Source organism: Trichechus manatus, unplaced genomic scaffold (genome assembly GCF_000243295.1).
Source record: "Trichechus manatus latirostris isolate Lorelei unplaced genomic scaffold, TriManLat1.0 scaffold00209, whole genome shotgun sequence".
NCBI classification, from domain to species: Eukaryota; Metazoa; Chordata; class Mammalia; order Sirenia; family Trichechidae; genus Trichechus; species Trichechus manatus.
Window position 1 is genome coordinate 3,805,463 of NW_004444145.1, and position 15,306 is coordinate 3,820,768.

The 15,306-nt window shown below is 49.0% G+C and overlaps 1 protein-coding gene across 1 annotated transcript; it reads left to right on the forward strand.

The window, feature by feature from the left end:
* Positions 1-515: 515 nt before the first annotated feature.
* LOC101347877 (keratin, type II cuticular Hb6) lies at positions 516-7,048 on the forward strand. The gene is made up of 9 exons (XM_004388359.3): positions 516-924; positions 1,728-1,936; positions 2,745-2,805; positions 3,815-3,910; positions 4,098-4,262; positions 4,525-4,650; positions 4,931-5,151; positions 6,665-6,696; positions 6,823-7,048. Exons 1-9 carry the CDS (start codon positions 559-561, stop codon positions 7,002-7,004), a joined length of 1,458 nt encoding a protein of 485 aa, XP_004388416.1. The 5' UTR covers positions 516-558; the 3' UTR covers positions 7,005-7,048.
* The last annotated feature ends 8,258 nt before the right edge of the window (positions 7,049-15,306 follow it).

Sequence of the window (15,306 nt, forward strand, 5' to 3'; positions counted from 1 at the left end):
TGGGGCTTTCTGGGTGCAGAAAGAGTACCTCAAGGTCAGGGAAACCAGCAAGCACACCCCAAGTTCCACATGTCTTCAGCGTTCCTGGCCCAGTCCGATCAGCACCACGGACAGCGGCGACACCTCACAAAAGCGGCGCCACAGGAGGAACTACGGCCCCGCCCCTTCTCCTACCTCTCATCCAACCGGAGTCACTCCCCACCCCATTCCCAACTCCTCAGTTTCTCCAACACTATTTTGGGAGATTGGAGTCAGGGAGGGGATAGTAAACTGGCCCTTTGAAGAAGAAAATTGCGCAGTTTAGGAAGAAGGGCCATAAACATCTGACTGCATCTGGCCTCAATTAAGCACATTAAGGGATGAGCGACAGCAGTTAAGCAACCCAAGCCCATAAAGGCGACTAATTGCTCCTGACCCTGTGGTCGCTGCGCAATACGGCTCCCCACATATATAAAAGGGCCGCAGACGTCCAAGACGCAAAAACTTGATACCTCGTCCACTGTACCCTCCACTAGGACGTCTCCCTCCTCAGAGCCTCCCGTCCCCAAAAGACGCACCATGACTTGTGGATCTTATCGTGGCGGTGCCTTCAGCTGCGCCTCGGCCTGCGGGCCCCGGCCCAGCCGCTGTTGCATCACCGCCACCCCCTACCGCGGCGTTTCCTGCTATCGCGGCCTCACCGGGGGCTTCGGCAGCCGCAGCGTCTGCGGAGGCTTCCGCGCTGGCTTCGGCGGCCGCAGCTTCGGCTACCGCTCTGGTGGCGTGGGCGGGCTCAGCGCCCCCTGCATCACCACCGTGTCAGTCAACGAGAGCCTGCTCACGCCCCTCAACCTGCAGATAGACCCCAACGCACAGTGCGTGAAGCACGAGGAGAAGGAGCAGATCAAGAGCCTCAACAGCAAGTTCGCTGCCTTCATCGACAAGGTGGGTGCCCTTGATCACACTCTTCCTGAACCGTCACCCATGTGCAGGGCTCAGGCTGTGCACTGATGGGCGAGACAGAGTCAGAGAGACCTCTGACTGTGGGAGCTCCCATTCTGATGGGAGAGGTAGACAGTCAGACAGATAGACAGTCCCCAAAAGGCACTTCCACAAGACCCAGAAAGACACAGTTAAGAGTTCAGATATGCAGAAACTTGTGCAGTAAAGGTGTGACAGGGTGCTCTGGGGCACAAGCCAGACTTCAGGAAGTTGTGGGAGGAATAAGACCTCTGTTTTGGAAACCAGGGAGGTTTCAGCAGCCCCAGGCTGAGGACTGTGCTCCTTCTGAGAGGTGGGGTGGACTGGCTGTCAGATGGGGTGGGGAGGGGCCAGGGTAGCTGAACTCTCCTCTAGATGGTCTGTAACACCATCTCTCTGGTACCCACCTCCAGAGACCCATTCTGACTCTGAACCTAGGTGCTTTGCCTGTGAGAGTGCCTTGCTGCAGGATGAGGGAGCCAAGCCCTCCATCTGGCTCCTGACCTGATGTCACCTGGACTCATCAGGTTGGGATAGCTCAGTTCACCGAGAGCAGGAACTGATGTTCCCCAGCCCCTTGCTAAGTTGGAAAATACAGACATAGATCATGATCAGGAAATCCAGAAGATGCCTTTTCTCCCACTGCCTACCTCTGCCTAATCACTTCTGAGCTCCAGGTTTGGGGGAGTTTACCTTAGCACAACCACTCTCAAAGTTGGCTTTAGGGCACCAGGAGCCATCTGACCCCTCCTCTCGCCCCATGGCAGGTGCGCTTCCTGGAACAGCAGAACAAGCTGCTGGAGACCAAGTGGCAGTTCTACCAGAACCGCAAGTGCTGCGAGAGCAACCTGGAGCCTCTGTTCAATGGCTACATCGAGACGCTGAGGCGGGAGGCTGAGTGCGTGGAGGCCGACAGCGGGAGACTGGCCTCTGAGCTCAACCATGTGCAGGAGGTGCTGGAGGGCTACAAGAAGAGGTGAGTGCAGCAGGGAGTAGGGCTTGGGCATAGGAAATGGGCTGAGGTTAAAGCAGGACATATTTGGATTAAACAATAAGAAGAATTTCCAAGGAGGGTGAATTGTCACACAGGCCAGGTTGACTGTGGTGCAGGACCTTTTCATTCATGGAATTCTTGCCCAGATGCCTGCCTAAGAGTACAGCTGTTATTGTCCCACGAGATTTCTCTGTATTACTTCAGCCTTCTCTTTTATGAGCCAAATCACTCCATCAGCTTTCTCCTCTGAAACTTGGGGAGGAGGCTTCCATAGCCTCACAGGTCTTCCTGTCCTGACCTCTCAGGCTCCCTATACCTATAACACCTGGATCAGCTGTGAGCCCTAGGGTCACTTGGGAATGACAGGTCCCAGGACTTTGTGTGTCCCACTGCCTTGGGTGCTGAGTTCTGAAGGCCCCTTTACCCTAGAGGCCCTTGTGCCTGAGCTAGGACTGACACCCAGGTCAGGGAAGGCTGGGCTGCACTGCCCAAGAGGCATGCGGCTGGGAGCTGAGTCCTATGTGTCTCCTGAGGGGGACTCCGGCAGCCTTGGGAATAGGACTGAGTTCCCAGAAGATTAGCCGCCTCTATCCCTTCATTCAAACCTTAGAGAAAATCACAGACACATATCAAATCCAACCAGAAGGGACCTACCAGGGCTGCCAGGGGCCCAGCTGTGTTGGGTGGATCCTAATGTTGCCATCTTCACTGGTATGAAGTGGAGGGGGTTCAGTGGAGACCTGCTCTACCATGACTTTGCCTCTCTGCTCTCTCCTCTCTTCTGTCTCAGGTATGAGGAGGAAGTTTCTCTGAGAGCTACAGCTGAGAATGAGTTTGTGGCTCTGAAGAAGGTGAGTAACATGGGAGTGGGAAGCACAGACACAAGGGATCTCAGAATGACAGCCTATTTTGGGAGAGGCCCAGAGGGTCTCAACCTCAAAATGGGGTAGAGTGACATTTCTAAATTAGGATGGGAAATTCTCAGAGAGTCAGGTCATTGGGTGATGCATCCAGGGCTTTGACAAAGCGCAATATGCTTGGAATATACCCTAGCACCCTATCCTGGGGCAGGAGGGTGGCTGGGTTGACCTCCAGTGCTCTGCTCTGCCTCAGAGGTTGTGGTCTGTGGCTGGAGTCCCATGGAAGCATGGCTGAGTCTGTCTGCCTGTTGAACTGCAGTGTCCTGTCTAGTGTTCTGGGAAGTCCAACCAAGAGGAAGGGGAATGGTCCCATGGTATGGGGGAGAATGGAGCAGAACCAAGAGAGGCCAGGTGGAGTCTTGGAGGCCTGCTGGGGAGAGAGGAAAGGGATCAAATTGGCAGATCTGGGGAAATAGTTTCGTCAGGCTTCCTGGAACCCAACCAAAACCAAACCCACTGCTGTCGAGTCGATTCTGACACATAGTGACTCTGTAGGATTCAGTAGAACTGCCCCATAGGGTTTCTAAGGCTGTAAATCTTTACAGAAGCAGACTGCCACATCTTCCTCCTGAGGAGCAGCTGGTGGGCTCGACCCGCCAAATTTTTGGTTAGCAGCAGAGTGCTTTAACCATTGCACCACTCGGGCTCCTCCTTCCTGGAACAGGGAAGGGTAAAAAAGAGTGATGAGTGGTCAAGATGTCTCAGGTGGGAGGGATGAAAGGCTTACGAGCCATCTCCAAGGCAAAGAAGGGCTTGTTCTGGGAAGGAGAAGAAGTTGCAGGTGCATCCTGGGAAGGGTCAGAAGGTAAAGAGGTGGGATGGGACCAGGAATCAGGGAATTCTTTTCCCCTGGCCTCCATATAGTGGGTTAGAAGAGAAAGGAATTTGGGGCCATGATCACCAGGGGTCCTCTGAGCTCTAACACTCCTTACCCTTGCAGGATGTGGACTGTGCCTACCTTCGCAAGTCGGACCTGGAGGCCAACATGGAGTCTCTGACCCAGGAGATTGACTTCCTGCGGCGACTGTATGAGGAGGTGAGGGAATGTGGCCCAGACAGAAATCCAGCAGGAGGCCTTGGAAGAGAGGGCTTGATGTATTTGGGCAGGGGGTTGCTGTCTGAAGGGGCAGGGCCTGGGGAGCATGGGGGCTGTGAAGATTGGGTACAGGCTGTAGTGAATGAGGCTGTGGTCTAAACAAGCTTCTACCATCCTCCTCCTGCAGGAACTCCAGGTCCTCAATGCCCACATCTCCGATACTTCAGTCATTGTCAAGATGGACAACAGCCGGGACCTGAACATGGACAGCATCATTGCCGAGATCAAGGCTCAGTACGACGATATTGCCAGCCGCAGCCGGGCTGAGGCTGAGTCCTGGTACCGTAGCAAGGTGAGTGATGCAGGGATACCTGCCTCCTCACATGGCAGAGGAAGGGATGCAAGTCTATATTGGAAAAGTCTTCTTTAGTCTGGTGATTCTGATGCCTAAGACAGTTGTGGAGGGTCCTTCCCTAGGGTTAGTAAGAGAAGGGCAGACAGCTCTCATTGGGGTGGCATGAGCAGGGCTGCCATGTATAGTTGTGTAAGCTGAGCACTGTACAACCTGCACAATCATTCCTGGTCTCCTGATGAGCATCCCTGCTTTCCTGCAGTGCGAGGAGATAAAGGCCACAGTAATCCGGCATGGAGAGACTCTGCGCCGCACCAAGGAGGAGATCAATGAGCTGAATCGCTTGATCCAGAGGCTGACAGCCGAGGTGGAGAACGCCAAGTGCCAGGTACGGGTCAGCCCATACCCAAGTTCAGAGAGGCTGAGGGCCTCCCCAGGGTGACACAGCCAGTGTGTGCACAATCTGGATCTCCCCATTACTTCTCCAGCCCGTTTACGTGACCACAGTCCTTGGTTGTGGTCACTCAGGGAGACTCAGGGAATGAAGGAGAGAAGGCCCTGTTCCTGGGTGTTCGTTCCCAGCTGGGTGGGAAAAACCGAGCAAATCCAGGAAACGAACAGAGAGACTCAAGGACCATAACCCACTTTGTTCTCTTCTGGGCCCCCAGAATTCCAAGCTGGAGGCTGCAGTGAGCCAGGCTGAGCAGCAGGGTGAGGCGGCCCTCAACGATGCCCGCTGCAAGCTGGCCGGGCTGGAGGAGGCACTGCAGAAGGCCAAGCAGGACATGGCCTGCCTGCTCAAGGAGTACCAGGAGGTGATGAACTCCAAGCTGGGTCTGGACATCGAGATCGCCACCTACAGGCGCCTGCTGGAGGGCGAGGAGCAGAGGTGGGTACCTAGCCAATTTTCTTTCTCAGCCTTGCCTGGGTTCTCAGTGTGCCCTGGCCCTCACAGTCCTGGCACCACTTGACTTCTGTTTCCAATCCTCCCTCTCCTGCAACTGGACAGATAATTTGAGTAAGTCTTTTGAGTATCATTTATATTCCCATCTGAGTCTCTCAGACCCACCTGGACCCTGATCTGGGGTTGGAACCTTTTGCAAACCACAGATCTGTCCCTCAGAGTCAGGAGTCAGGCTGAAGTCACCCCTGTTCCTGAGAAGCTCCACTCGGCTTGGGGACACCTTCTCTAGGCAGTACTTCCTCACCTCTGGCTTCCTCAGTTCTTCTTCCACAACTCTCCTAGGCTATTCTAATGAGTCCTCTTAAGTGGTTTCCTACTGCAGCAGGTGGGACTAAGATTAAATAGCAGGGAACTAGTCCCTCGAGGTGGGTATATAGGGGAGCAACCAGGGAGAGTCCTGTGTAATGGAGAGATGGGGACACCCAACAAACTCAAGTACATGCATTGAAGAACTCAGAGACAGTGTTATTAGTGAAGAATTCTGGGAGGAGGAGTTTATCAAGCTGAATTTGGAAGTTGGAGAAACACATGCAGATAGCACTGGAAGCTGATGGTCCCAGCCCTCCACCACACAGAGCCCTTGGAGTGAACTCAGCAGCTTTGGTGTTGCCTAGGAAACCTGAGCATGGGGTGGTTAGATGGTTGGCTGTGGATTCTTCTCTAATCTGCAGCTGATTTCCCTTTGCCACTGTGATCTCACGGGGACTCAAGTTTGTTTCCCTTAGGGAGACAGTGTTGTGTGGGAAGGACGTGTGGGTTGGGCTGGAGTTAAGTGGGTTTAATTAAAGCCTTGCCTCTCTTAATTGGTCATCTCCTCTCTCTCAGACTCAGTTTCCCCATCTGTCAAATGGAGGAATTTGTGTAGGTAGTCTCTGAGCCCGTTGCAGTTCTGAAATCCCATTCACCATGCATCAGTTATTTATTGAGCCAACATTGTTTTAGGCACTGCAGTGGGGAAAAGAATAGACCAAACCTCTGCCCCCCTGAAGCGCACATTCTATTGACACCAATCAGACCAGATTTGGGGACTTCAGTCTGGTGCCCCTCAAATGCATGTACAATTCAATCAGCACCAATATAGAAGCAGTAGCAGCTAACACTTCCTAAGTGCTGGCTGGGTACCAGGCACTAAGCACTTTAAATGCATTATTTGATTTAATTCTCACAACAGATTTCCTAAGTAGAATTGCACGATGAGGAAACCTAAGCTGAGAGAGGTTAAGATCCTAGCTGGAGGTTGCATAGATAATAAGGGGTGGAGGGCCCAGAACCCACATGGTGACCGGGAGCTACGCTGGCTCCTGCATTAGCCTGATTAATGCCCCTTCCCCTCAGCTAGTGACTGGAAGGAGAGCTATGGTTCTCACCTGCCACCTCGGCCTTGTGGTCTGGGGACTTTCCCTCAGTACTGACCTCTCTCTTTTCTTCTCCCCAACAGGCTGTGTGAGGGCATTGGCGCCGTGAATGTCTGTAAGTAGTCTGAGCCTTCCCCCTTCTCCATCAGGAATGGTTTGAGGGGGGCATTTTGGCTTGTTGCAAAGCCGCCTGGCTGGGGATGTGCCTAATGCATGCCTCTGCCTGTTCTCCCCTATTCAGGCGTCAGCAGTTCCCGCGGTGGTGTCGTCTGTGGCGATCTCTGTGCCTCCAGTACTGCCCCTGTTGTCACCCAGGCCGTCTCCAGCATCCCCAGCAACAGCAATGTGGTGATAGGCACCCCCAACGCCTGTGTCCCCTTCTCTGGGGCCAGTGCCTGCAATGTTAGCTGTAAGAGATGCTAGGAAGCTGCAGCCTCGGCAAGAGACCATCACCGTCACCCTCCACCTGGCCAGGACCTCCCGCAACCGGAATGCACTTCCCACTGCTGCACGCACTGTCAGCCTTCCAAGAACCAGTTGCCAGATGTGTACTTTCTCACACCCTCTCTACCCGCTCCCCTCTGTGCCCCCTCCCCCCGACCTCAGCCCGGGAGGCTGAGGTGGCACCTTGGCGTCTTTCTGAAGCCTTTCCTAGTAGTCAGTTTGTTGTCTTGATGACTCATCTTTTTCGTCTGCCTTCGGTTATTTGCTGGATTCATTGCTCCTGCCTGATGCCTTCGCCCAAGCTTGGAGGAAGAGGGTGCCCCCCAGCCCCTAAATCTGCCTGTTTGCTCCCCCTGAAATCTGCCAGCATGCTTCTCCCTGTGTAATGGAGATGGGGAACATTGATGGTGGTTTTTCTGTAACTCTGCCGGGGACATGACCTGTGAGAAGGGAGAGTGGCCCCTTTCCAGGGCTGCCTGCAGAAGCTTCTAGAAAGTCAATGACTCCACTGCCTGCACGTCTGCCTTTGTTTCACTCTGTGTTTCCAATAAACTAATTGTAGCTAATCAAACCTGGTGCCTCAGAGTCTTGAAAATGCCAGTGCTCTCCTGTGATAGGTACTTTCTGCCAGAGATTTCCTTAGGACCTCTCCATCCACCTATTTTTCAGCAGCTGAAAATGACTGCAGTAGATGCTGCCATCTGGCCTTGAGCACCCCAAGCCTTGGGTGTAAACAAGGGAAGATGCCTAGAGGCAGGGACTCTTGTGGGATCAAGGGCTTTCCTAGTCCAAGGTTTCTCAACTTCAGCACTACCGACATTTTGGGAAGAATAATTCTTTGTTGTGGGGCCGTCTTGTGCACTGTAGGATGTTTAGTGACATCCCTGGCCTCTACCCACTAGGTGCCAGTAGCGCTGCCCACCAGTTGTCACAACCAAAGATGTCTTCAGACATTGCCAAATGTCTTCTAGGGGTTCTCAACCAGGCAATTTTGCCTCCAAGAGGCATTCCTGGAGGAGGGAGGTGCATGAGGAAAGGTGTGGAGGTGAGAATGGAGGAAAGGCATGTGAGAAAGGCAGAGTGGGGAGAGGAAGAACATTGGGCTGAGCATCAGGAGAATTGAGTTTCTAATTCAGAGTCCTGTCTTGTATCTGCCATTTAACAAATGTGTGACTTTGGGCAAGTAACTTCCATCCTTTGAGCTTCAGTGTCCTTAGCTGTAGAATGAGGGAAGTTGGGCAGTATTCCTAAGGTCCCTCCCAGCTCCCTAGGTGAGACTGTCTTTGAAAGGGTTTTGTTAATACAGCCTCACGTTTGAATGCTGGTTTAGCTGTTTACTAGTTCTGTAATTGTGGGCAAGTTACTAATTCTTGCTGAACTTTGGCTTCTTCCTCTGTAAAATGGATTAGTGCTACATACTGGACTGTAGGGAGGTATTTAGACATCCATTGTTACATAAAAAACCACTCTAAAAGGTAAAGGCTTAAACCAATAAATTATTTTTTCTCTTGATTCTGTTGGTTGACAGGGAAGTTCTTCTTCTTTAAATGGTGTTGTTTAGGTGCTGGATGGCTGGAAGTTCCAAAATAGCTTTACTCACATGGCTGGATAAAGTACTGGATTTGGAACTCAGCGGGGATGTTTGGCCAGGATATATCAGTCAGGGTCCAGTCGGGGGACAGTAAGTTGGACAGAAGAAGTTCAACATAAAGAATTATTAACTATAACAGGGAATTGGAGTAATGAGGAATTGGCTAATAAAACACAAGAACTACAAAGACTATAGGAGCTGCAACTACAAGGAGCAGCCCCTACCCCTAGCCCTGAGATAGAGGACCCAAGGAAGAGGTCCTCCATTTGGCTGAGATCCAGATCTTATTGGAGAAAACTCATGGTTCATGGTAGAGAAGTCACTATGGTGTGGTATTGGCAGAACTTGCTGGAAATCCACCCCCTAGAACTTACCAGTAGTCTGCCCTCTAGGCTGCTAGGGGAAGCTATTCCCAAACCATCTAAGAAGGGTACTCGGGGAGGTGGCTGACCACAGAATGCTGCTGACCACTGGGCCCTGCTCGTACAGTAGTAGCTAGGCATTGTAGGAGCTGTCCGCCTTGCAGGAGCTGAGTGCTGGAGAATCTGTGGTGCTGCAGGAGGCTGCTGAGAGGAGCACGCTTTAACCAGGAAGAAAAGTGTCTTACACCTACAATGTCTCTACAGCGTTCTCTACTGACAAGGCTTAATATTGTGCCAGCAGACAAATGAAAAATATTTAACAGGTCCATCTCCATTTTCACAGAGCAGGCAATAAAGTGTGATTTCGGAGCTGAGAAGCAGAACACTGATAAATGGCATACAGAGACCTTGGTTTTTCTCCATAACAGGCCTTTATCAAGTGGCTGCTTGGGTTTCTTTACAGCCTGGTGACTGGGGTACAAGAGGAAGGAAAAAGGAAGCAGAAGCTCCAGTCCTCTTTAGGTCTGATCTCATAAGTCCCAGAAGGTCACTTCCACCACATTCTATTGATCTAAGCAGGCACAAGCTAGCCCAGATTCAAGGGTAGGGGATACAGGCTCCATTCCTTGGTGTGAGGAGTGGCTTACATGTACAGAAAGGGAAGGAACTGCTCGGGGCCACTTTTGGAGACTCGTTTCCATTGTTCACTCTCTGACAACAATTCATATCCCTTCCAAATGTGCTCACCTCTTCCCAAGATCCCCCAAAGTTTCATCCCTTTATGATGGTGTCAGGTTGAAGTTCAGGATCTTGCCATTTGGATCGGATTCAGGTGCAGATGAAGCTCTTTGGGTATGGCTTTTTGGTGCAGGTCCTCCATCATGATTTATCTCAATCTCAAAACCTGTGAATTGAAAAGATCAATTTTCTGTCCCCCTACCACCCCTCATGCAATAGTGAGAAAGGGATAGAACAGCTACAGTAGGCAGTCCCATTTAGAAAGAGGGAAAATTGAAGATACTTAGCAATCACTGATTCATAATAATTCTAAATATAGGCAGACATACATTGCCAATTCCTCCTGTTCTGGAGGCAGGTATTATATTTGATTAGGGAACAGTTTTATTCCCTCTAAGTGGTTCCCCTTGGTTCTTGGCTCCACCTTTCGAAATCTTGGCTTTACCTTCTGAATCATCCTTCATTTTTCATGAGGAATGGCCCATGCTTGCAGCTGAGTTGAGTAGATTTCTTAGCATGCTCTCTGTCTGGAGGAGGTTGAGGCCCAGAGGTCTGTTTTCCTTTCGCCTCTGTCTGTCCGTTTTAGTTAGAGCTGCTATAACTCCTTCAAAAACTCTGTTTCTGATGTATCAAATTATAATAGACTTTATTAGACAAAACTCATACCCATAAATCTCTTTGAGACAGGCCCCTCTTAATCTTGGGCTAGAGTCACGATGCCGTGGGACAACAACCTTAAGATTTTTAGAGACCCTATAGTCTGGCTGAGAGGGTCTATGAAGCCTATCTTTTCCTCAGAAGACTCTGTCAACTGAGTGAGTCTATGACACTCTGAATTAAATCTTTCTGAGATCTTAACAAAGGGTCTAATAGCTACACTCTTGGTCTGGTGTGGCTTATCAGCAGAATTCTGAACTTGACCTTTGCCCTGAAGCCATTTCTTACTTTGAATTTGTTGACTGAAAAGACGGTCCTTGGCCTTCTCTAATCAAAACCAAACCCATTGCTGTTGTGTTGATTCCCATTCATGGTGGTCCCATGTGTTACAGAGTAGAACTGTTCCATGTTTCTGGGCTGCAATGTAAAAACAGCAGATAGCCAGGCCTTTCTTCTGTGGCATCACTGGGTGGGTTTGAACCACCAGCCTTTGAGTCAGCAGTCGAGCATAAACTGTATCATCCAGGGACCTTGGCCCTCTATAGTTCCTCTAAGTTGTAGTCCAGTACTCTCTTGTTGTATTTTAGCATCGGTGCCTAGAAGAAGCCAGTTGGCATTTTCAGCATTCTGCCTGGAAATCTCCTTAGCCAGAGCCACATGTTCATTAGATGCCCTTTTGATTTTTCACGCTACTACAGACAACAGTATTGCCAAACTTGCCAACACAACATGATGTGTGTTGCCTTTTCTGCAGCATCTAACAGTGATGTCCTCACTGTCTGTCCAGTCTTCATTAATTGTTTCCTTGAGGACATTCAAATCTCTGCTTGATGCCTGGTCCCAAAGCTAATGTTTTGGTTTAGGTTTTGTTACAGCAGCACCCCTCTACCAGGTACCAATTTCTCTTTCGATCATCTATTGCTGCATAAAATGTATCCCAAAACTCAGTGGTTTAAAACAACAGTAATACTTTTCATGATTGGATGGATTGACTGAGAGATTCTTTTGCTCCATATTATTGGCTACAGCTCTGGGATGACTGGAAGATCTAAAATGGCTTTACTCATATTAGTATTTGGTGTTGGCTACCTGTTGGGAGCTCAGCTGCAGCTGATGGCCAGGGGCCCCTGTTCTCCTCCATATGCTGCCAATCCTCTTGAGGGCTGGGTGCAGAAGCCCCAGAAGGTCACTTGTACCACTACTGGTCAAAGCAGTCACAAGGCCAGACCAGATTCAAAGCGAGGGAAAATAGACTCCACCTTTTGATGTAAGGAGTGGCATACAAAGAGAGGGGAGAAATTTTTGGGGGCCATCCTCAGAACTACCACAGAAGGGTTAAATGAGACAACATGAATAAAAGTTTAAAGTATAATATGGCACATAATAGATATTAAAAATTGGTATCTACTATTATTATAAAAATATCATAACAGCACAGCATTCCCAGCCTCTGCATAGCAGGAGGCAGAGTTGAGTTGTAAACTAGGGTCTGGAAGTCTGGAGTCTTAGGGTCTTGTCCTGGCTTTGTCACCAACAGTATGTGGTCAAGCCACTTCATGAACCTCAGTTACTTTACCCATGTATTGGGGTGATACCACCAGGTCACTGAATGAGCAAGAGCTTTGGCCAGTGTGAAGAGCAGGGCAGAAGCTGAGGGACCATTACTCTGAGTATTGTCACTACCACACCTGGCCTTATCTCTGGCTTGTCCGCCCAAAGGGACCTGATATCCGGAGAGCTCATATTCGTCAGAAGCCAGCAGGAAACTCCCATGGACAGGACCCTTCTTCAAGGGAGGAGGCATTTGGCTCTCTCTGAAGGGTGGAAGGCCTCGTTAATTGGCCCATACTATCTACCTCTGCAGAATGATGGGAAAACCACCTTGAAGGGAATAGGAATGAGAATGGCCTTGGGTGAAGAAAGCGTTTATGGGATGGAGTTCAGGTTAGTGTGGGAAACGACAGTGGAGGAGAGTCTAGAAGACTTCATTTTAAGCTTTTAGAAGGCACTGAAGAGTACACCCTCAATCTCCCCTCAGCCTTACTGAACTTAGAGTTCCTGGAATTTTCCATGATCCTTCTCAAATCCTACCTCTTTTGCTGTTGTTGTTCTTTTTTAAAAAAAATTTTTTTTATTGTGCTTTAGGTGAAAGTTTACAGTACAAATTAATTTCTCATTCAAAAATTTATACACAAATTGTTTTGTGGCTTTGGTTGCAATCCCCACATTGTGTCAGCACTCTCCCCCTTTCCCTTACCACCTTGGTTCCTATGTCCATTCGTCCAGTTTTCCTGTCCCTTCCTGCCTTTTTGTCTTTGCTTTTGGGCAGGTGTTGCCCATTTGGTGTCATATACGTGACTGAACTAAGAAGCCTGCTCCTCACGTGTGTTATTGTTTTGTAGGCCTTTCTAATCTTTGGCTGAAAGGTGGACTTCAGGCATGGCTTCAGTTCTGAGTCAGCAGAGTGTCCAGGGGCCAGTCTTGGGGGTTCATCCAGTCTCTGTCAAACCAGTAAGTCTGGTCTTTTTTTGGTGAATTTGAACTTTGTTCTACATTTTTCTCTCACATTGTTCAGGACCCTCTACTGTGATCCCCGTCAGAGTGGTTGGTGGTGGTAGCCAGGCACCATCTCGTTCTTCTGGGCTCAGGCTGGTGGAGGCTGTGGTTCATGCAATCCGTTAGTCCTTTGCACTAATATTTTCCATGTGTCTTTGGTTTTCTTCATTCTCCTTTGCTCCGGACTGGATGAAACCAATACATGTGTCTTAGATGGCTGCTTGCCAGCTTTTAAGATCCCAGATGATACTCACCAAAGTAGGATGTAGAACATTCTCTTTAGGAACTATGTTATGCCAATTGACCTAGATGTTCTCCGAGACAATGGTCCCTAGCCTTCAGCCAGTAACTTTGTCCCTCAAGATGTTTGGATGTGTCTAGAAAGCTTCTACAACTTTGCCTTGATCAAGTTGTGCTGACTTCCCCTATACTGTGTGTTGTCTTTCTCTTCACCAAAGTTATCACTTGTTTACTATGTGGTTAGTGATTTCTCCTCTTCAGTTATCCCCTCCCTTGTAACCATCAAAGATTTTTTTGTGTGTGTGTTTAAACTTTTTCTTAGGTTTTTATAATAGTGGTCTCATACAGTATTTGTCATTGTATAATTGACTTATTTCATTCAGCATAAAGTCCTCCAGATTCATCCATGTTGTGAGATGTTTCGCGGATTTATCATTGTGTAGTATTCCATTGTGTGCATGTACCGTAGTTTGTTTATCCATTCGTTTGTTGATGGGCACTTAGGCTGTTTACATCTTTTTGCTATTGTGAATAATGCTGCAATGAACATGGGTGTGCATATGTCTATTTGTGTGACAGCTCTTATTTCTCTATGATATAGTCCTAGGAGTGAGATTGCTGGATCATATGGTATTTCCATTTCTAGCTTTTTAAGGAGGTGTTATATCATTTCCCTTAGTGGTTGTACCATTTTACCTTCCCACCAGCAGTGTGAGTAGAGTTCCAATCTCCCCGCAACCTCTCCAACATTTGTTATTTTCTGTATTTTTTTTTTGATTCGTGTCAGTAATATTGAGGTGAGATGGTATCTCATTGTAGCTTTGATTTGCATTTCTGTAATGGCTAATGATCACGAGCATTTCCTCATGTGTCTGTTAGCTGCCTGAATGTCTTTGGTGAAGTATCCATTCATATCCTTTGTCCATTTTTTAATTGGGTTATTTCTTTTTGTTGTTCAGGTGTTGAAGTGTTCTATAGATTTTAGAGATTAGACCCTTGTCACATATGTCATAGCCAAAAATTTTTTCCCAGTCTGGGCTCTCCCAGGTGGCACCTCGATGACCTCTCAAGGATGGCTGTCCTTTTACAGTACCCTTAAGTCCCTGGGAAAGGAGTGTTAAAATCCCAGAGCAGAACCCAGAGTCACTTCCCAAGAGGGTCAGAACTGAAAAGGCCCTTTGAGAGCCTCTGGCCCAACCCCTCATTGGACAGGTGTTCATCACATCTTGGAAGACTGGGGCTGTGGGGAATGGGGAGTCGTGAGAGAAGGCACTGATTCATCTGTCAGAGATAGATACGTAGGATCAGGAAGTTATGTTTAAGAGTCTGGACTTCATCCCAAGAGCAGTGGGGAACCACTGAAAGGTCAGATCTATGTTTTATAAAGATCTCTCTGGCTGTTCCAAGAATAGAGGATTGCAGGGAGAGAGGAGTAGGACTCCAGCCTAGATGGTGGTGGTCAGACAATGGTGGTAGCAGTGGGGAGAGAGGTAAGATATGGCTTAGAGAGATACTTGTCGTTGTGTGCTGTCAGTCAATTCCGACTCATAGTGACCCTATAGGACAGAGTAGAACTGCCCCATAGGTTTTTCTAGGCTGTAATCTTTACAGGAGCAGATTGCCAGGTCTTTTCTCCTGTGGAGCCATAGGTGGGTTTGAACAGCTGACCTGTTGGTTAGCTGCTAAACTCTTAACCATTGCATTACCAGGGCTCCTTACCTGTAGATTAGGAGATTGGAATTCAAATGTTCCTCTTGTCTCTGGAATTCTTAGGCTAATTGTGATATTTCACACTGTTGTGTGTTGCTAATGATGCTGGTTAGAGCAATTGTGTTGATGATCTTGATAGGGGAGATGGGTGGAGAATTGGTTTGAGAGGATGGGAAACAATGAGTTAAGCTTGGAGGTCTGTTGAGTTTGAAGGGTCTCTACGGCTCCCTAGTGGAGATGTCTTGTAAGAAATGGGCCATGTGGATCTGAAGCTGAGGAGTGTGATTAGGGCTAGAGGAGAGTCATCAGGACTCTGAAGCACAGTGGGAGGATATTAGCCAGGGAAGATATTACCCAGGGAGTTAACTGAAGTTCAAGAGAGTCATGTGGTTGCCCAAGGAGAACGTGCAGAAATGTGAGAGAGGGG